General features: G+C 41.8%; 1 protein-coding gene across 1 annotated transcript in view; it reads left to right on the top strand.

Annotated features, from left to right (window-relative positions):
• ank2b (ankyrin 2b, neuronal) overlaps positions 1-19,301 on the top strand; it is a 76,166-nt gene extending 56,865 nt beyond the window's left edge. The window contains exons 41-48 of the mRNA XM_079184361.1: positions 139-10,492; positions 10,858-11,712; positions 13,346-13,438; positions 14,134-14,217; positions 14,361-14,525; positions 15,427-15,615; positions 15,897-15,988; positions 16,573-19,301. Of these exons, the coding sequence (XP_079040487.1) occupies positions 139-10,492; positions 10,858-11,712; positions 13,346-13,438; positions 14,134-14,217; positions 14,361-14,525; positions 15,427-15,615; positions 15,897-15,988; positions 16,573-16,792 (12,052 nt within the window). The 3' untranslated portion in view covers positions 16,793-19,301. The remainder of the gene's footprint in view (positions 1-138; positions 10,493-10,857; positions 11,713-13,345; positions 13,439-14,133; positions 14,218-14,360; positions 14,526-15,426; positions 15,616-15,896; positions 15,989-16,572) is intronic.
• Positions 19,302-21,117: the final 1,816 nt, after the last annotated feature.

The following is a 21,117-nucleotide window of genomic DNA, read 5'->3' on the forward strand; positions in this document are numbered from 1 at the left end:
ATGTGATTTAAGTTGGTATTTGGTGGAATATGTATTTATACATTATGACAAAGAATACTGAGAAGATGTAAGACTTATCAGCTTTTATTTATCAATTCATCAGCTATCCTGTGTCTGAATATGCATTTTTTTTCACAGCTCATCAAATAGAGTATATGAGGAATTGACAGACACGGTACACACAGGCAGTTTTAAACAAGTAAGTCCTTTCTTCACATTGTACCTCACCTCTCCCTACAACCTCCGATCCCATGTGATAGACCCTGTGTTCAAAGGGGGACCCATGTTAGGCGCCCAGATTATCCCACCGCCTTACCCCACTATTGAACCATGTGATGACGAGGAGGGTGCTGGATATGGGGGGGCAGAGGGGGGAGAAGAGTGGAGCTTGGAGTGTCTACAAACCACCAATTCTGAATACAATGCTGATTATTTGTCACCATGGCGAGAGTCATCTAATAGTTCTCGGACAGGTGTATGCAAGAGTCGACCATTGTCTATGTCCGACTTTGGGGATAGCTTGATTGAGTGTGATCAAGCTGAGCAAGACTTCAGGAAACTGTCTATGGAGCTTACGGAAACCGATGAGGTCCCTGAAAAGATTTGCTTAACAAAACAACCTACAAGTGAAGAACTGCCTACTCAGCCTACTTCTACGCCTCCTTCTGGTTCCACTAATGCTATGACAGAATCCATGCTGACCAAACAAATGGCCAGAAAACACATGGATGAAGTTTCAAATCGACTCTATAAAGTCTTGTATGGATATGATTTTGAGTTGATGGATTCAGATAATGAGGATTTGTCCGAGGTGCCTATGGATACATCCTCTGAAGACGCAAATCAGGCTGGAGTCAGGAAAGATGAGGTTGATGGAGCTGCTAGACACATAAATATTGATGAAAATGTTTCTAACTCTTTGATTGAGATTGATGTTTCCCATGTCTCAATTTCAAGCGATCTTAATGTCAAATCCCATAATGGCATGAATCAAATCGACACTGCCACTCAGGCATTAGCAGGTCCCTCTGATGTCAGTTGTACCACTCCAGGTTTAATGTCTCAAAAACCAGAGCTCTTAAGCTCAACTGGCTTCATTCAGGTGTCACATGACTCAAATTCTGAACAGCTAGATGTTCATTCAGTAGATAATTCTATGCCAGGTATACCAGGAACAGAATACAGCTTTGAGAAAACACTGTCATTCAGACGGAATGAAAATGAGTTTGTGGTGTCTGTAGAGTCTACACCTGAGATCAAATCATCCAGATCCTGTTTACCAGAATCCACATGTGAGACCATTTGTGAACTTTATAGCTTAGTTTATGATAGATCATCTTCACCTGAATGTGTGACTGATGCAGAAATATTACTGACAGAGAGTAGGGCCACATCACCTGAATCAGCATCGTCACTAAATGAGCTGAATGTTCTTGCACACAATTCTCCAATACCTCAGTTTAGGCCTTTGTCTCCCCTACCGCCGCCTATTTTTCCATGGGAAAGTGATGATGTTGGGGCTTCTGCCCCAGTGCAACCATTACTGAGTGCACCAAATACTTATTTGCACTTAACATCAGAAGCAGAGGAAAGGCCTTTGACACCAATGGTTTCAAACAAAAGACCATTTGGAAGGCAAGTATCACCAGGCAGCGATTGTAGTGGTGAGAGAACCATCTCACCTCAATCATTAACTTTTGACATAGCGTCACCTGAGTCAGCCATTTTGGAAACAATGCCGTGTTTCTTTACATCCTCTGAACATGTGACTTTGTCTCCTTATTTCCATGAAATGAGACCATCATCTCCTGAATCTAGTGGCAGTATCAATGCACATTGTTGGCTTCCACCGGATTCCCCCAGTCCGGAATTTAGACAAGTCTCAGATTCTTTTACCACTTGTCAATGCAGCTCATCATCACCTGAGTTGGTGTCATCAGATTTGGAATTTAAAACAACACATTTTTTATCAAACCCTTTTGAAAAGAGGCCATCATCCCCAGAATCTGAAGGATCTCTAAATGAATATAAAGCATTGTCACCTGATTCACCCATACCTGGATTCAGTCGCAAATGGCCTGACTCAGTTATTGTAATGGTAGGAGAGAAATCCATTTCACCTGAATCGGTGTGCCCCGATATAGAATATGACTCCATGTCTCCAGTCTTAGTTAATCATGAAGATAGAGCTTTATCACCTGCTGCAGCCGCTGGAGATGAATCTGAATCTGTTTTACCTGTTGTTAGTCATAGGTCACCCTCCCCTGAATCAATTGAATGTGTAGAGATAGCTGATCATAGAAGAAAATATACTGAACCATTGGTATCTGATACACAGAAAAAAACACCAACACCAGTGAAAACAGTATCTAAGGATGATGATGATTGGGTCATCTTATCTATGTCTGATATTGAGGGAAGACCACTTTCACCAGAGTCAGTGCCTGGCAACAGACCAATGACTCCACAGTCAGCAATTTTAGACATTAGAGCATCCTCTCTTGAATCAGAGACATTCAATGAGTGTCTCTCCCCAGATTGTCCCATACCACAATTTACTTTGCATCATGCTGTTACTATAAATGATCATTTATTATCACCAGACTCTGTTTTGTCAGATACAGTGTATAAGGCCATGCCATTGCTATCATCTTTTGAGAATAGGGCTTTATCTCCTTGTTTAAGTAGTTCTGTAAGTGATTATGGGTCTAATCTTGTAACTGGCCTACCTCTTGAGGAAGACATGACACTTGAACTGGCACAACCTGCAATTGTTGTGGAAGAGGCATGTGCTGAAAATCAGTTTCAAACAAAAACAAGCATTACCGTTGATCTAGAAAAATTCAAAACTCAAGAAAAATGTTCAATCAATATTTTGTCAAAATCTGAGGACAATCCTATGAAACATAATGAAAATGAAGGTCCCAAGATACAAACAGTTGTACCTGAAGGCAATCAGTCTGACCAAATCATTTTCACGCCACCAGCGGGAGTTGAAGTTTTGTCAACTAAAATTACAGAAGAATTATCTCATGAGTTGTTTGATGAGGGAAATTCAAAGCAGGAAATGTACAATCCTTTAACTGGAAAGACAAAGTCTGCTAGAAAGAAAAAATCTAAGAAATCAGTCAAAACTGATAATGAACCTCTGCAGAATGATACAAAATATCAAAAAGAATCACCTGAGTTTATGGTTACATATATACCCCCACAAGGTTCTGTTAAAACTCCAGAAACTGCATCTGATGATCTACCATTCTCATTGGCATTGACTCAAAATTCCCCTGAAGATCAGCAGTTTCAACAAGAATCAGTTTCTACACCTCAGCATCATATACCTTTATCCTTAAATGAATATCCAGTGCCAGTGTACAATTTAGCATATGGTGCAGAACTGCGGAAGCTCATCGCTCAAATGCTTGACCCACAGTATGTAGGAGAAACCTTCATGAATAAACCAGGAGTGCTTCAGTTTGCTGAAACAAGAACAGAGTCTTATCAGACAAGGTTAGATGCAACAGCTGAATATAAAGCTGCTGGTTTGCAATCCCAAAATTACCAAAGATCACTTTCATTTGATTCTGGAGCACAATATAGACCCATGACACCGCAATCGCTGTTGGCGCTGGATACACTTAGACCAGATTCCTCCCAATCAGGGAGATCTGTGGATAGTCAGCAAGCTTTAATGCCAGATTCCCCTATACCTATGTACTTTTCCTCTTTCTCTGGATCATCCCAAGTTTATCACAGATCAGTGTCAACAGAGTCAGTATGGTCAGATCTGGATCTGGAGACTGATTTAAACATTTCATTTCTTATCGAGGACAGACCAGCATCTCCTGATTCAGTAACATCTGTTAACATATACAGGGCACTATCACCTGAGTCACCCATTCCTGTGTTTGGACAGGGTTTACCAGAATTTATTGCTGGGGCCACAATGGCAATATCCTCGTCACCTTTTTTAGTTGGTTCAAATTTAGAGTATGGGCCTATGTATCTGTCACAACTGTGCCCTGAAATTAGACCATCCTCACCTGATTCAGTTTCTGGAGATGACTATAGAGGTGACTCGCCAATACCAGAATTCAAAACGGGTCTGACTGAATCAGTTCCAGTCATTGGTCATAGATCATCCTCTCCTGAGTCTGTGGTTTCTGAAGTAGAATATACACAATCAAGTATTGACATAAGTATTTGCGAGCAGAGATCTGACTCACCGGAATCACAAGTATTGGAGACCACAGGGAAACCATTGGGTGGTAGTAGTCAAATTGTACCTCTTAAAGCAATAAGGGTACCAGTATATAGACTTGTTTATGATGCTGAACTTTGGAAGCTTATTTCTCAAATACATGATCCTCACTTTGTTGGGGAGACTTTTTGCAGTAAAACCGGTGTATTTGAGTATGCTGGAACAAGAATTGAGTATGTCCTGGAGGATTCCGGTGTGAAAGAGGGAGAGTTAGAGGGTGGTGGGAAATTGGACATTGCAGATTCCTCTGATACAGATGTTCTACAAGCATTGCAAACCAAGATTGAGAAGGAAGAGAGCCCAGTGTCAGACTACAGGTCTTTATCACCTGGGGCACTGATAACTGAATCAGCTGTTTCCATGCTTGTAGAAAAGCAATCGGAAAAGACTGGTGCAACAATTAGACCAAACCAGCTGATATGTCAACTACATGACCCCCATTATGTAGGAGAAGCCTTTGTAAGTAGAGTGTTTGAATATGAGGAGACAAGTAACGAATGCGTTCCCCTTGATTCACATACAGGAGAGACAGGTAGGGCAATGTCACTTGGTCTTGGGGCAGAATATAGATCTCCCTCCCCCAAGGGCCTGACGTTACTGAGTGTTCTGAGGCCTGATTTGCAGGAGACAGGAAACTCTGTAGATGACTATAGACCTTTGTGTCCAGATTCACTGATTCCCCAACCTTCTTTCTCGCTTTTTGAATCTCCAGTGGAAAATACCAGGGCACCGTCTTCCAAACCTATGTCAGATACAGACCTTGAGCAATTTGATGCTGCTTTAATTACTGAGTCAAGGTCATCATCTCCTAAATCAGAAGAGCGACGGGCCCTGTCTCCGGATTCACCTGTACCTCAATTCATGGAAAGAGTCAAATGTTTTCCGTTGTTTGGTGGGTTTAGGTCAGCATCCCCTGAATCAGATACTGATGTTGAGTATGGACCTTTATCTAATTCCCCACCTGGTACTGAAGATAGACCAGAGTCTCCAGAGTCTGACTCTGAACTTAGATGTTTGTCTCCTGACTCTCCCCTACCCCAGTACACCATGAGTGTACCCACTGTGTTGGGAGTAAGATATAGAGCCACTTCACTTGAATCAGTATATTCAGATGAGGATTTAGAAACAGATTTGAGTATCCCTTGGCTTTTTGAGGATAGAGCCACATCCCCTGGTTCAAGGGCATCCAACGATGAATTTAGACCTCTTTCGCCAGACTCACCCATTCCAGAATTTACACAGGCACTACAAGAGTCTGCCATATCACATATGGAGTTAAGGTCTTGTTCACCTGAATCAGTGTTGTCCGACTTTGATGAGGAAATTGAGTCATCTTTCCCAATTGTCCTGGAAGATCGATCTTCTCCTGAGTCCTTGGCATCTCTGAGTAAATACAGAAGACTTTCACCTGATTCCCCTGTACCTGACTTCAGTCAGGCTTTGCTAGAGACTGATCCTGAGTTCAATGCTTACAGGTCATGGTCACCTGAATCAGAGTCTTCAGAACTCGAATATTGTTCTTTGATTTCACAGATGTTTGATTTTGAGAACAGAGCAGAATCCTGTCAATCAGGGGTGTCTGACTCTGATCTTAGATGTTTGTCTCCTGACTCTCCCCTACCCCAGTACACCATGAGTGTACCCACTGTGTTGGGAGTAAGATTTAGAGCCACTTCACTTGAATCAGTATATTCAGATGAGGATTTAGAAACAGATTTGAGTATCCCTTGGCTTTTTGAGGATAGAGCCACATCCCCTGGTTCAAGGGCATCCAACGATGAATTTAGACCTCTTTCGCCAGACTCACCCATTCCAGAATTTACACAGGCACTACAAGAGTCTGCCATATCACATATGGAGTTAAGGTCTTGTTCACCTGAATCAGTGATGTCCGACTTTGATGAGGAAATTGAGTCATCTTTCCCAATTGTCCTGGAAGATCGATCTTCTCCTGAGTCCTTGGCATCTCTGAGTAAATACAGAAGACTTTCACCTGATTCCCCTGTACCTGACTTCAGTCAGGCTTTGCTAGAGACTGATCCTGAGTTCAATGCTTACAGGTCATGGTCACCTGAATCAGAGTCTTCAGAACTCAAATATTGTCCTTTGATTTCACAGATGTTTGATTTTGAGAACAGAGCAGAATCCTGTCAATCAGGGGTGTCTGACTCTGATCTTAGATGTTTGTCTCCTGACTCTCCCCTACCCCAGTACACCATGAGTGTACCCACTGTGTTGGGAGTAAGATATAGAGCCACTTCACTTGAATCAGTATATTCAGATGAGGATTTAGAAACAGATTTGAGTATCCCTTGGCTTTTTGAGGATAGAGCCACATCCCCTGGTTCAAGGGCATCCAACGATGAATTTAGACCTCTTTCGCCAGACTCACCCACTCCAGAATTTACACAGGCACTACAAGAGTCTGCCATATCACATATGGAGTTAAGGTCTTGTTCACCTGAATCAGTGTTGTCCGACTTTGATGAGGAAATTGAGTCATCTTTCCCAATTGTCCTGGAAGATCGATCTTCTCCTGAGTCCTTGGCATCTCTGAGTAAATACAGAAGACTTTCACCTGATTCCCCTGTACCTGACTTCAGTCAGGCTTTGCTAGAGACTGATCCTGAGTTCAATGCTTACAGGTCATGGTCACCTGAATCAGAGTCTTCAGAACTCGAATATTGTCCTTTGATTTCACAGATGTTTGATTTTGAGAACAGAGCAGAATCCTGTCAATCAGGGGTGTCTGACTCTGATCTTAGATGTTTGTCTCCTGACTCTCCCCTACCCCAGTACACCATGAGTGTACCCACTGTGTTGGGAGTAAGATATAGAGCCACTTCACTTGAATCAGTATATTCAGATGAGGATTTAGAAACAGATTTGAGTATCCCTTGGCTTTTTGAGGATAGAGCCACATCCCCTGGTTCAAGGGCATCCAACGATGAATTTAGACCTCTTTCGCCAGACTCACCCACTCCAGAATTTACACAGGCACTACAAGAGTCTGCCATATCACATATGGAGTTAAGGTCTTGTTCACCTGAATCAGTGTTGTCCGACTTTGATGAGGAAATTGAGTCATCTTTCCCAATTGTCCTGGAAGATCGATCTTCTCCTGAGTCCTTGGCATCTCTGAGTAAATACAGAAGACTTTCACCTGATTCCCCTGTACCTGACTTCAGTCAGGCTTTGCTAGAGACTGATCCTGAGTTCAATGCTTACAGGTCATGGTCACCTGAATCAGAGTCTTCAGAACTCGAATATTGTTCTTTGATTTCACAGATGTTTGATTTTGAGAACAGAGCAGAATCCTGTCAATCAGGGGTGTCTGACTCTGATCTTAGATGTTTGTCTCCTGACTCTCCCCTACCCCAGTACACCATGAGTGTACCCACTGTGTTGGGAGTAAGATATAGAGCCACTTCACTTGAATCAGTATATTCAGATGAGGATTTAGAAACAGATTTGAGTATCCCTTGGCTTTTTGAGGATAGAGCCACATCCCCTGGTTCAAGGGCATCCAACGATGAATTTAGACCTCTTTCGCCAGACTCACCCATTCCAGAATTTACACAGGCACTACAAGAGTCTGCCATATCACATATTTATGGACATAAGTCATTATCCCCTGAGTCAACCTGTTCAGATGTGGAATACATTGTTTTAAGCATTGAACCATTCTTTTATGACATCAGACCCTCTTCACCTGGCTCAGGGGCATCTGGAGATGAATACCAGGCTCTGCCACCAGACTCACCCATACCTGAATACAGGCCAGTAGTGCCTGACCGTGTTATTGGGATTGCTGGCTATAGATCACCCTCCCCTGAATCCTCTGAATCAGATATTGAGTATGCTTTGAGTGAGTTTTTAACATCTTTGACTTATGGTGTAGATGATAGACCAAATTCTCCCAAATCAGTAGGATCAGAAATACAAGAGAGGCCACAATCGGTTGAAGCCATACCAGAATACAAACACTTGTCTTGTGTGGCATTGACGTTACTTGGAAATATACGATCAGTGTCTCCAGAATCTACTCAATCACTTGATGAACACAAGAAGTTGTCTCCAGATTCACCCCTTCCTTGGTTTACACAAAATGTTCTCAAGACTACAGCAGAAGTAACACACACCAGGCATTTTTTCCGAGATTCAATATTGTCAGACGTAGACTATACTTTGACTTCATACGACACAGAAGTCACTGACATGAGACCACTATCACCTCATTCAGAGAGATCAGATGATGAATGTAAATCCCTGCCATCTGAATCGCCAATACCTGATTTTACAAAGACATTTGTAGAAAATATGACTGTGAGAGATATATCACCCACTGAATTTTCAAGTTCAGATGATTTGTCACAATCTTTAGACCTGTTTGGTGCAGATGACAGGTCATCACAAAAGTCTTTTGAATCAGAGAAGGAAGAATTACTCTTGCCAACCAAATCATCAATACCTGAATTAAAAGTTCCAACTGCCAATGAAGCAACCATCAATAGCACTGTTTTATCAACAACAATGGCACATACCTTACCTGAGGAATCAGCAGTCATTTTAGCTGAATATAATCTAATTCATGATGCAGAGCTGTGGAAGCTAATTTCTCAAGTACATGATCCTCAGTACAAGGGAGAAACTTTCAGCAGTAAAACAGTATTTATGCAATTAATTGCAAATACAAAAGAACATGAGAGGAGTGTTCAAGACGATGATGAAGATACTAAAGTAAAAGATAAAAATCAGCATGATGTCAAAAAAACACCTTTAGAGGAAACCTATAAATTTACTTCAACAGCCAAAGCTGATGATGGCTATCTTTGCACTTCAAGTGTACAAGTCATATCTGATGGACCTGTTTCAGAGTCATCTCTACCAGTGATTGAACACATTGTGTTGTCAGGGGCAGCTCCATACAGACAGGCTAAGTATACATTTGAAATACCTGTCCCTGAGGCACAAACTGAGTCTGATGGTGGTTGGGTGGTAGTACCAGTATCTCACACAGAGGATGATGATCTATGCTATTCACCAGAATCCTTGATAGACTTTAGACCCATATCCCCCAGTTCAGTCATGGTGATAGAATCAAGAGCATCATCACCAGAATCTGTAACATCAGTCAGTGAGTTTAGACCACTCTCTCCAGATTCCCCCTTACCTGAATTTACAATAGCAATGCCAGAATGTGTATTATTTCTGAGATCAGCATCATGTTCGCCTGAAAATTTACCATCAGATATAGATTATGTGGCATTCGGAAATTTGGAATCTCAGTTTGCAGAATGCAGGCCATCATCTCCAGTATGTGCACTGTCAGAGTATGAGAATGAGAGAGGAAGGGCTTTGTTGTCTCAGTCACTGCCTGAATACAGACCAATGTTGCTTGGATCCTGGTTGTCCATGGCTGACAAAAGAGCATCATCTCCAGAATCAATGCCTGAGTTCAATGAGAACAGGTCACTTTCTCCAGACTCTCCCATCCCTCAGTTTACAGTATCATTGGAGTACAAGCCTACACATAGGTCATCATCACCTGAATCAATTGGTTCAGATTCAGAGTGCGAGCTTATGGTCACGTCACCAAGAGACAATGACAGACCATCTTCACGTGAATCTATTTCATCTGTCAATGAGTTCAGTCACCTATTGCCTGACTCACCAGTACCTGATTTTATGAGAATATTGTCTTCTTATTTTATGGACGCTACCCATGTTGATAGATCATCTTCACCTGTGTCTCTGTCTTCAGACTCTGAGTTTGTTGCTCTACCTATTGATTGTTGGATTGATGATAGCCCAAGGCCACTGAGCCCTCAAACTGCGGAGTCAGAGGAGGAATTAGGTTTTTGTTGTGAAGGTACTGAACTTTTGAGTCATGTGACATCTTATTTATTACCTTTATTACCTGGTCAGTCTTCATTATTACCTAACAAAGGGCCATTGGCGGAGTCATCATTATTAATTCAAACTAGTGAGACAAATCTCAATCCTAACTGTCAAAAAATGACAGGACTGCAATCAGAAGTGTTGTCATTCGAAAGGATGCAGCGTAGATATGAAGCTGAAAGTATCTCAACTTTACAAACCACGGTTTGTGAGGAAGACTTCCAGAAAGACTTTCTTGTGAAACCATCACCAGTTCAAGATGCAAAAAGAAAGGAGACAAAGATCCTACACATCAGTTCTGGAGAATTAAAGAAGAAGACAGTCTCACAAAGGGTAAGACTGAGAGCATGACAAGCAAGCAAATACTCCCTTTTGTTTTGGACAAATTCATTAACATGTCACTTGGATAAAGCTTTAATGAACTAATAACAAAATGGTGTGCAGTTGCATCAAATGCGTCTGGAATTTGTACGAAATGTCCTTCAGTTCTTATTTATTTGTCTGATCTCCTTTTAAAGTAGCATGCCATGGCTTCACAATAGTGTCCTAAACTTAAATGAGATATTGGCTGTATGGAAAATAATCATTGCACAGTGATGCTAACCTGGTGAAATGTTGAGGTCATTTTAATGGTGCATACTAACATGTACACAGATTATTTATTTTTTTAAACTTATTTAGATCATATTCCCTTGCAGGCTCCTGCTCAGACACCAGAGGAAACACAGTTTCAAACAGACATTGAGGTGTATGACCCAAACTCATACACAACCCACAGAACTGTTACTCCAATTCTACCTGCATCTGAGAATACATCATGTTTAAAGTTGGGCTTATCACAAGGGCACCCAGAGTGGGAGTTCTCCCATAACAAAGCACAGCCCAGTGAGATTTTTTCACCCATGTCAACTCGGTTTTTGGTACCACCAGATTATGAAGCCGTATTTTCAGGACACCAAACACTGAGAGTTTCTCAATGCAGCCAAGCCTCTTTGAATGATTTGAGTCCAGTGTCTCCAGTGTCCAGTGACTCAATTTCAGCTCAGATTGTGACTGATGCCACCACCAAGGGAGAGTCTGCCAGTTCTAAAGACATGGAATTTGTACCAGCCTTTAACAGAGTCCTCTCAGAATTTGAGAAAACAGTTTCTGAATTTGAATCAGAGGATCCAAAGGTCGTACCAAGGGAACTCAGTAAAAGATTGGAATCTCCACAGCACTCTGACTCAGATGTGGAGTTCTTTGAGTGCAGACAAGCCTTCTATGACTTCTCTGAACCAGAAGAAGTGAAACTGGAACATGAGATTAACTATCATATTTCTGAACCCCCGTCCCCAATGCCTGGGAGTAGCTCTGATGGTGCCTTCCTGAACCCTTTCCTCCAAGTGGAAGATTACAAGCGCTTCTCTTCTAGCAGTGAAAGTCTCAGTGAATTTGCATGTGATTCGGAGGGTTCACGGGAGTGTCAAACAGACGGCAACCTCCCGTTGTGTGAGGAGCTGCCTTCCAGAGACCAGGCAGGGTATTACGATGATGATGACTTCCTGGGAAGGGTAAGGGGTTGGTGTTGAGCATGAGCAGAGTGCTGCACTTGCTTTTTTTCTAGCCAGGCCAGACTTGTTGCTGTGGTGCTGCAGTCAAGACTCAGAAGATAAACTACGGAAATCGGCACTTAACTTTAATGAGGCTGATGAGTGCTTTTGTGTGCATGAGTGCCTACACTTTCAAGGAAATAACAAAAAATTAACAATGTGAGGATTTGCTGTGTCATCAATAGGTGAAAAAGCTGTTGCCATTGGTGGTGTGATGTATTTGCAGTTCCTAATTTTTAAGTTAGCATTGGTGACATTTACAAGCTGCTAAACAGAACTTAATTTATAATGTATAATTCTGCGTTCACACTTGCACCTGTTTGCATCGTTTGATTTCTGCTTGCTGTTGTTACCATCAGTGTGCGAAAATACACATTTGACAATCAGAGGGTCCATTGCTGTGCCATTTGAAAATGAGAGTAGATGTTCTTCAGCCACACATACTCCAAAGTTTAAAGGAAAGGAAATTAACAGTATATTTTTACCTGGTATATGTCCCATAAATGTTATTGCTGTGACTCTATGGGTCATGCTAACGTTGCACTTGCCAAGTCCATTGTAGAGATTTGGGGTAACAAGGATTAAAAAACAAACAATGGATGCACATGCCTCCTACAGCTTTTCAAATGATTTTTACATGTGGAATAACAAGCGCTTGTCTGCCTCTAAGTAAACACAAAAAGTAGCACACTGGGATAGTCATGTTGGCTAACTGCATAGGGGTCCACGTCCGGGGAGGTTTTTTGCCTCCCGTCCAGAGTTGTGCAAACCCAGCCTGCACCCGCAAAGCTGAGAGCTGGAACCAATCCGTTACCCTCAATTATCTCTAAATAAATTCCAACCTGCAACCTGACCCACAATCAGATATACTATAAGCTTGGCAGTACAGGCAAAAGCCATAGGGTTGGACAACAGCCTGTGGATTGGAGAGGCAAAAATCACTCTTCAGGTTTTCAATGGATAATGTTGTGTCTCCACCTGCTCAGACCATGATGTGAAGTTTATACTCAGATCATTTTGCAAATATAATTGTTTATGTGTCGTTGACTCTAAACATGGAAGGGAGTAGCAGGACTGCGAAGTTTAAATGTATTATCCCGACTATAGTGTATAGTTTTCTGAAGTATATCTGGTACCAGTATCCTTGTTAGTAGCTGGGGCATCACTCTGTGGCACTGTACTGCTTATCATCTATTATTGGTTTGCAAAACACCTTCACAATATAGATCAAGATGAAATAATTATCACCCAATTTAAATTAGACTTTTTCCCCAAATTGGACATTTTGTGAGGGGGATAGATCTCGAGGGGTCTGAGACTTCCTGTATTTCGCACACTGGTCCTTCCTTGCACGTTTATTTAATTTAAACGTTTTTTGTATAACTGTGCCTTCTCTTCATCTCACATCACTATTGTGTACAGCCATACATTTTTTTCATTCCATTTGTCTGTACATGAACCTTTTTTGGCAAGCAAATCATAAAAAGTGAGGTTCAGAGAAAAGAAGGAACAGCTGCTGTCTGCAGCAGTGTGCTGTAGTAACACTGTGTAGACCTGATACATTGACCCATGCTGGTTGTGTGCGCTCTCCCAGGAGATAGCAGAGGAACTAGGGTTGCTGTCTTCTGATAGCTCAGAGGAGGAGGTGCTGACCACCAGGGTGGTCCGACGCAGAGTTATCATTCAGGTAAACAAGCATCAGCTGCTGCAGCTGTGCAGCCCCAGTGCACCAGTGCACTGTGGAGTGGTGCAGGGTTTGTGGGAAGCAGCGGTTTAGTGCTTGTTGGTGTTTTTTTATACTTGACTCACCAGTTAATCATATCATACAGAATGTCGCTTACTTGCTTGGCACAAAAGTTACATTCTGCAATGCAAAAAGTAAAATATGTGGAAAGGGGCCTTTAAACGACAGTTAGGGGTTTTTTGTTCATTTGTGTCTACACACTCAGCTGCTTTCGTTTTTCTTTGACATTTTTTCATGTCTATATCATTTTCTTTTTTTCTGTTATAGGAATTAAAGCCCCAATGTGTAAATGTTTTGTGACTTTGGTAGAGCCCTAGTGGTAGTGCCAATACAGAGACTGGAAGACAGCAATGTGAGAAACCACTTTTGACAAATTTAAAATATATATATATTTTTTTCTTTTACAAAAAAACAAAACAAATCTATGCCAGAATGATCAGAATGATTTGAATGATTCTACAGTTGTATCAAAGTCACACCCATCGGGGCTTTAAAACAGATCGGGTGGTGTTAGTCATGTACCGGTGCTTTATATCACATGTGGTTTGAAATACTTTCTCTGATGCAAATAACATGTTGGTTCCTCCCCTCTGCGCACTAACATATGAACTGATGGTATGTGTTTTGTCTTTTTACAGGCGCATAACCTACCGGATATCCCCCCACACACTGTCACAGAGGAGAAGTACACAGACGAGCATGGCAACATGGTCGTTAGGAAAGTAAGGTTTCATTCAAAGATGTCCCGCATATGCAGCATTCACACTTATAGTCACACTGCTATTCCTTGGGCTGCATGATGAAAGATGTTTACCAGTTTACAGTTTTTACAGAAAAGTGATTCCCTCCCTGTTTCGTCCACCAGATCACTCGGAAGGTGATTCATAAATATGTGTCAGCAGACGGCATGGAGACACAGGAAGTGACCATCGAGGGCTCTCACCAGGAGACAGTGCAGATTGAGGAGGGAGACACTGTCTCCAGGGTGGTGAAGAGAACCGTGCTTCACAGTGACGGAGATCAAAAAGAGGTTAGGGTCATCTACTTTGGACTTTCTTCTACTTTCATAGCAGCACCACTTTAATCATGGCTGCATTACTTGGTTTCCATTATGTGACCTAAACATAATCTGTGTAGTTTATGAAAATATTTTTTTGCTAATAATCCTTGTCAGTGTGTTAGTAAGACTGCATCTAGTATTTTTTATATTTTGATCATGAAGAGAGTTCTTTTGCTGCATTCAAAAGTTGTATTAAGTTTGAAGATACCGACTTCTGACTAAAACAAATGCAACGCTGTGACCAGAAAATGAAAAAACTGCCGACTAAGGAGTCCAAGATGCATGTCAGCTTATAGTGAAACAAACTGAAACTGCATCCATTACACAATACCTGTTAGGCATATCAACACAAACTAACTAACTAACTAGCTAATGTTGCTAACTAGCGTCACATTACATGTAACATTTTTCACTTTAACTGAAATACAGCATTCATTAAAGAATACAAATTTTTTATTTGTAATGTGTGCAAATCATCTCAATTCAGGTGCTTGACTCTCTGTATAATTTAAAGAGACTAGCATTACCTCGCAAACATATAGAATCTGTGAGGTTGCATTTAAGCACAGCGGTGCTTCGAGCTAAATGCTAACATCAGCATGTTTAACATCCTCTCAATGACGATGCTTAAATGCAGATATATAGCAGGTTACTATGTTCAGCATCATAGTTTGGTGTGTTAGCATGCTAAAATTAGCTAATACGTGCTAATTTAAAGCACACTTGTGGTTGATAGTTTTGCTGGTATCTGGCCATAAAAGTAGATTGAAGTTTGGCCACAATGACAACACTCGATAAAACATGAAAGTACTCGCTACATTCTATAGTAAGTAACCGTCGTTGCTTTGACATCTTCTCGTGTTCTCTCCAGTTGACCTTTTCGGAGCCACTGGCCCTGGGAGCCGCCACAGCATCAGAGTTTGAGGTGGAGCCAGTGCAAGGTCGAAAGGTCAGCAAGGTTGTCAAGACAACAGTTGTGAGAGGCGAGAGGATGGAGAAGCAGACGGGAGACCCCTCACTGGCTGCAGATCTCCCCTCAGCCAGACAGGACTTTGAGAAGGTCAGTGTTTCCAAAAATGAATAAAATGAATTCTATGAAAAGACGATTTAAAACATGTACTGCTGTATGTGTTTTAGAGATGATCTACTGGTCATGAGAGGAAATACAAAAATGTGGAGGTGTTGATGGTCATCATACCAGAATCACAGTCTAGAGCTTTCACTGAATGCTATGTTTTGTGATATCTTGTCAGTAATTACAGATCTTTATGTTAGATTACTAGTGTCTCTTCTCTTTCCTCCTTCTGATCCGTCTCTCCTCCCTCGTTCTTTCCCCTCCAGGCATTGAGTTATGCAGGAGGCTTTGGGAAAGTCCTCCTGCCTCATGTAGTAGAGAAAGAGATTGTGCAGGACGACGGTTCTGTGGTTAAAAGGTCGGACAGCAGCATGGGAATGTGTAGAAATGACCACAAAGAGACTGGTGTGCCGTTAGCAGAGCTTAACCTTGGACGCATGGCGTGATTGCACTCTATCTTCTCCCCTTTAATGTTACAGTCCAAACTTTGATTTTGATTTGTACATGTTTTACAACCAGGGTATTATTGTAGTTTTTATTTAACTCACCAGCCCTTTTGCTGAGATCTGGATGTTGCTGCTTCATCTTGTCTCAATCAAAAAGTTTGCAAATCTTTTCATAACTGATAACTAGCAAAACTTTGAAACGGTTGAAGTATTGAATTTGGACCAGGTTGTGTGACATACCTGTTTGCAGACATTGGAAACGTAAACTGGTCACATGTAAAAAGTCCGGCTCCTTTCATCTTCTCAATATGACAAACTCAGTTCAAATGCTTTTTAGCTTACTGTAGCATGGACACAGGCCAGTGGGTGAGCATGTCATTATATCAAATCTGTCTTTTATTGTACGTGAAAGGAAAATGTAATGTTTATTTGATTTAATGATATCATTTAATATTGGCAGTGGATGTCGCATGACTCTTCTACCTTGTTCTTGCAGAAGCCAGATGCGTAAGTCGCGAACCCAGAAGAGGACTGTGGTGAGGGATGGCCAGGGGAAGCACGTGCACCTGGAGCGTCTGGACGACAACCCGGACGCCCTGCAGCCCGACGCACTGCAGCAGCACCTGCACCAACTGCTCCAACGCTACTGTGAGGATGACCAGGAGGAGGAGGAGGAGGAGGAGGAGGAGGAGGAGGAGGAGGAGAGCTTTGACTGAGCTGCTGCTTCCACTGACCTTCCTTCTACATCTTCCCCTGAAGCCTTTCTGAAGCCTGCGACATACGCTTCCTCTGATCAAGATGTCCCACGTCCCCCTCTTCGCCAATCACTGGATTCAGTTTTTTCTTTCTTCTTCTTTTTGTTGAAAAATGGAACAGTCTTTTTGTGCTGTGACACTCTTCCTTCCTTCCTTCACATTGTGTTTCATTTGCTCTTTTTGTGACCAAAGATGGAACCCTTCATTGTTGTCGGATGATGATTTTTGGCTGCTGTGGTGTGATAATGGTACGAAGCACCAAAGGTGGATTAAAGTCAAAAGGGGGCATCTTGGACGTTTGGCCTCATGCACAGGTCTCTTCTTGAAGAAACATTTGTACATAGAGGAGATGAGAAAATCATGCTTGGACTGAGGAATTCAAAGCATTTAATAGATTCGCCCACCTAAACCTGCTGTACATGCACCGATTCAGCTGGAGAATGGCCACCGTACAGATGAGATTAATGTTACAGAGAGAATCAATTGGGAGGAGTGAATGTGTGCATCACCATGGACTCTTTATACAGCCAAACAACACCCTGCTGATCTGTTTACAAAGGCTGTGTGCTCACGCCTTTTGTCTTCCCGCGACGCGTCTGACCTTTTTTGTTTTTGTCTTTCTAATGTGTGTTGTGCATTCACATTTATCTGTCACAGAGCTGCCACTTCTGTGTGTGTGTGTGTGTGTGTGTGTGTATGTACCTACAGTGTGTCTACTGAGAAAGAAAGTAGAGATGAGGGATGTTTTGATGCAGATCGAGCACTTACCCTCGCTGTCGTCCGTGTGTCGTCCTCCACCTTCACATGCTGCTTCTCCTCACCTCATCCTGCAGCGGTGCTCATGCAACTGTCCTCCATCAAGCCTTCTAAAGGAAACAGCTGGCTAGGTTTTTTTTTCATCAACAAATCCCAAATGCAGAGCCAGACCAACAATGAATCGGCCTACGAACAGCTAGTGTGTGTGTGTCAAAGCCTGATATATCTTCCTTCTCTGTGCCATAGTGTTTTGGGGGAAGACTCTAAGTCAGGACATCTCTGCGTCTGCTTTATGGAACTCTATGGACGGGCAATTTAGTTTCTAAAATTCTCATTTTCACCCTTTAATGTCATAAAACATCTCGTCATCAACAGTTTTGATGACGAGAATGAGTCTTTATTCAGAAGATTCTAGCTTGTCATTTCTGCCTGTTGTCTTTCACCAATTACCACATTTAACATTTTCTGTCAGCTAAAGTTCTCTGTAAACATGACGGAATGCAAATCAATGGCTGTGTGTCAGGCAGAAACTATGCTTTGATGCAACACATTTACAGTTTCCCCCTAATACATTTAGGCTACTTCATTATTTCAGCAAATTATGAGGCTTTCTCATCATAATCTTAATATTTAATACAACCAAACAACCACTTTACCGAAAAGTGACATCGCTTTATCTGACGCTAGAGAGGGAGGGCATCCTATTTCACAAAGCTGTTTTTCTTGTGTTCCAGACATTCGCAGTAATTAATACAATTAAAAGGAGCTAGCATGAGTGCTGTCATTCATTATAAGTCAATCCATACACACCGTCCTGCTGTCCACTGCACTAAATGTGGTCCGAAACAGTCCCTAAGAAATGCCCTATTTCCTCCCGTTTGAGTAACTACAGTGACCAGCAGGAAATTACTGAGTCTTTTAAAATAATAAAAGTATATATTTGTGAGCCATTTTGAAAGATTTACATGTTCAGTAGGAAGCGTTGGGTTTGGGGCTGAGGGGCACTGATAGGTCAGGAAGTCAGAGGACTGAGAGACTCAAACATTGTTGGTTTTGGTCTTTTCATGGAGTTTGTTGACAATAATAAAATATGGATTAACATCAGACTTATCCTTTAAGTTTTTAGAAACCTCATAACATGGAGATGTTCTCACTGCTATCAAAGGATTGACGCATCAACATCCAAGTAACGTCGGACTTCCACTGGCATCAGTCATCACGTAGACAACTTCTACTTCCTTATTTATTTATTGCCGTCCATTTGTGATCCCTGTGTAGTCCAGCAGCTGAAGCTGAGAGTGGTGTGTATGTGTGGGTGTGTGTTTGAATGTGTTCTGCAGCTAAAAGTCAAGACAAATGAATATTGGTTTTCTCTCTGCCATCAAAGACAAACCGGATTTGAATGCTGGTTGAATTGTGTACAGGCTGATGAAGTCATTTGGTGTTCATCTACAGTTGAGACTTTATGTAACGATTCGATCCTCACGTTGCCGTTTACTTTGTGTCTGATCCGATGGAAGAATAAAAGAAATGTCAAAAAGAGACCACTGATTTGATAAATGAGCATCTTGTTTCCATGGTAATAAGACTATATACATATTAACAGTGCAAATATCTATGCGGGCATGTATGACTTCATTAAATTACTACTAAAAAACAAACCTGAAACGCTAACAAGGCATAGCAGCTACAGTGTGTACATGGCAGAAGAATAAAACTGTACATGAGTCAAACATGGAGTGATGTCATTCTTTCTAACGGCAGCTGGAGGGAGTAATGCTGATTGGTGGCGTCCATACGTTTGGAGAAACTTGGACAAATTTGTCCGTGAAGCTTCGTCCAAGTGACAAAGAACGAGGAGTTTCAGCAGAGCTAGCTAAAACAACCCAGACATCTCAGAGTAAAAACACCATATATTATAGAAAATATATTAGCACTCATTATATTGAGAGGTAATATTCATATGAATAAGTCTTCTCTGGGGCATTTTTTTATGTATTCATAACCCTAGACTGAAGTAGATGTAGTCACCTTTAGTCCCCCATTGGTTTGTGGACTACTGTTTCAAAGTCTAGTTTTTTGGAGGCAGAAGTGACCATATTTGGACGAGAGTGTGGCGCTGGGAAAGAGCGAGGCCCCTCGGGGGCCAGGTACCATTAGCCAGCTTGGTTAGCAAGGTGCATCCGTAATACACACAAACTGGGATAATATTTGGGATGCTCAAAACAAGCTGGTTTGTACTTACCGGAAAAAGTTTACATCCGACTCCTTTTAGCACAACGAGCAAAGCTAAAAAGTCACGTATGGTGATGCGCACACACACACACACACACACACACACACACACACACACACACACTCACACTAACTTGAGGCAGAATTTCAAACAACATACTCGTCACGTGAAGCCTGACGAAGCGTTTCCTCTGATCGAATGACTTCACGTGAGGACTTTAGGTTGGCAGCACACAAAAAGCAGGTTTTTTTCAAAGAGTATCAACATATTGGAGTTCTTAAAATGTTTCTCAAGAGCAGAAATAATGTACATTTATGTTACAATGCAGAAAAAAAGAAATCTATTACATTCTTCTTCGGACAAATTGTCCTTTTCAGCTTAAAGAAGGAATTTGCTTTTCACATTCGTTCATTTTATTGTGAAAAGTGTTACGCCCGGTCTAGGGGAACCTGGACGCAACACAGTATAAGGACTTCCTCTCTCTCTCCCACTCCCAAGAACGACCAGTTATCCCAATGTTCAGTCCATGATATTTATTAGTGACGCCATTGGTCATACGTCAGGGTGAGCCTGGCCCAAAATAATAAACAAAACAAGCTTCATTAATTAACTATCTAACCTACCCAAACTGAACAAAAGAAAAGACAGGCAGCTTCCCTAACTCCCTACCCAAAACAGGAGAAAACAGAGTAAACAAAAGAGCGGCTCACCCCTACCACTACAGGGACTGTTTATAGAATGTACTAGGGCGGTCGCCCCGATCTGTATCTGATGCAGCACGGTCCGTTTGGGAGTCGGAGAGAAGAGAGAGAGACGGCCGGCCTCCACAGGTGCCTTCTTATGTCCCGCCTCATGAGTCCCCCGTCCAATCACCGGTCACCTACAGGATACACAGAAAACTGTCACACTACACAGCCCCAACCTCAGGCAGGGAGGCACACAGCATATAAAATCCTATATTATGACTCGCAGTCATAACAAAAGTGAAATAATAATTTGCCTTTTGAACAAAACTCAAGTTAAAATCTGGTTGGCCAGCTCTCTATTAATACAGGCCATGACAGAACTCTCTTTTTTCCTTTATTTCCTTTCATTGTATTTATTTTTATTCTATTATATCCATAATTGTTGAGGTAACACTACAGGTACATTGGTTAATGTGTTTGGGTTGGAGAGGGGAGGCTGCTCATGTTTATGTGACATGAAAACCTTCTGAATATAAGTTAAAACAAGTGTAGTTGTACAAAAATCAAGGCATCCTGAGCCAAATAACAAAAAGTGGTAGCAGTCAAAG

The sequence above is a fragment of the Pholis gunnellus genome (assembly GCF_910591455.1).
Source record: "Pholis gunnellus genome assembly, chromosome: 23".
In the NCBI taxonomy this organism is placed as follows: domain Eukaryota; kingdom Metazoa; phylum Chordata; class Actinopteri; order Perciformes; family Pholidae; genus Pholis; species Pholis gunnellus.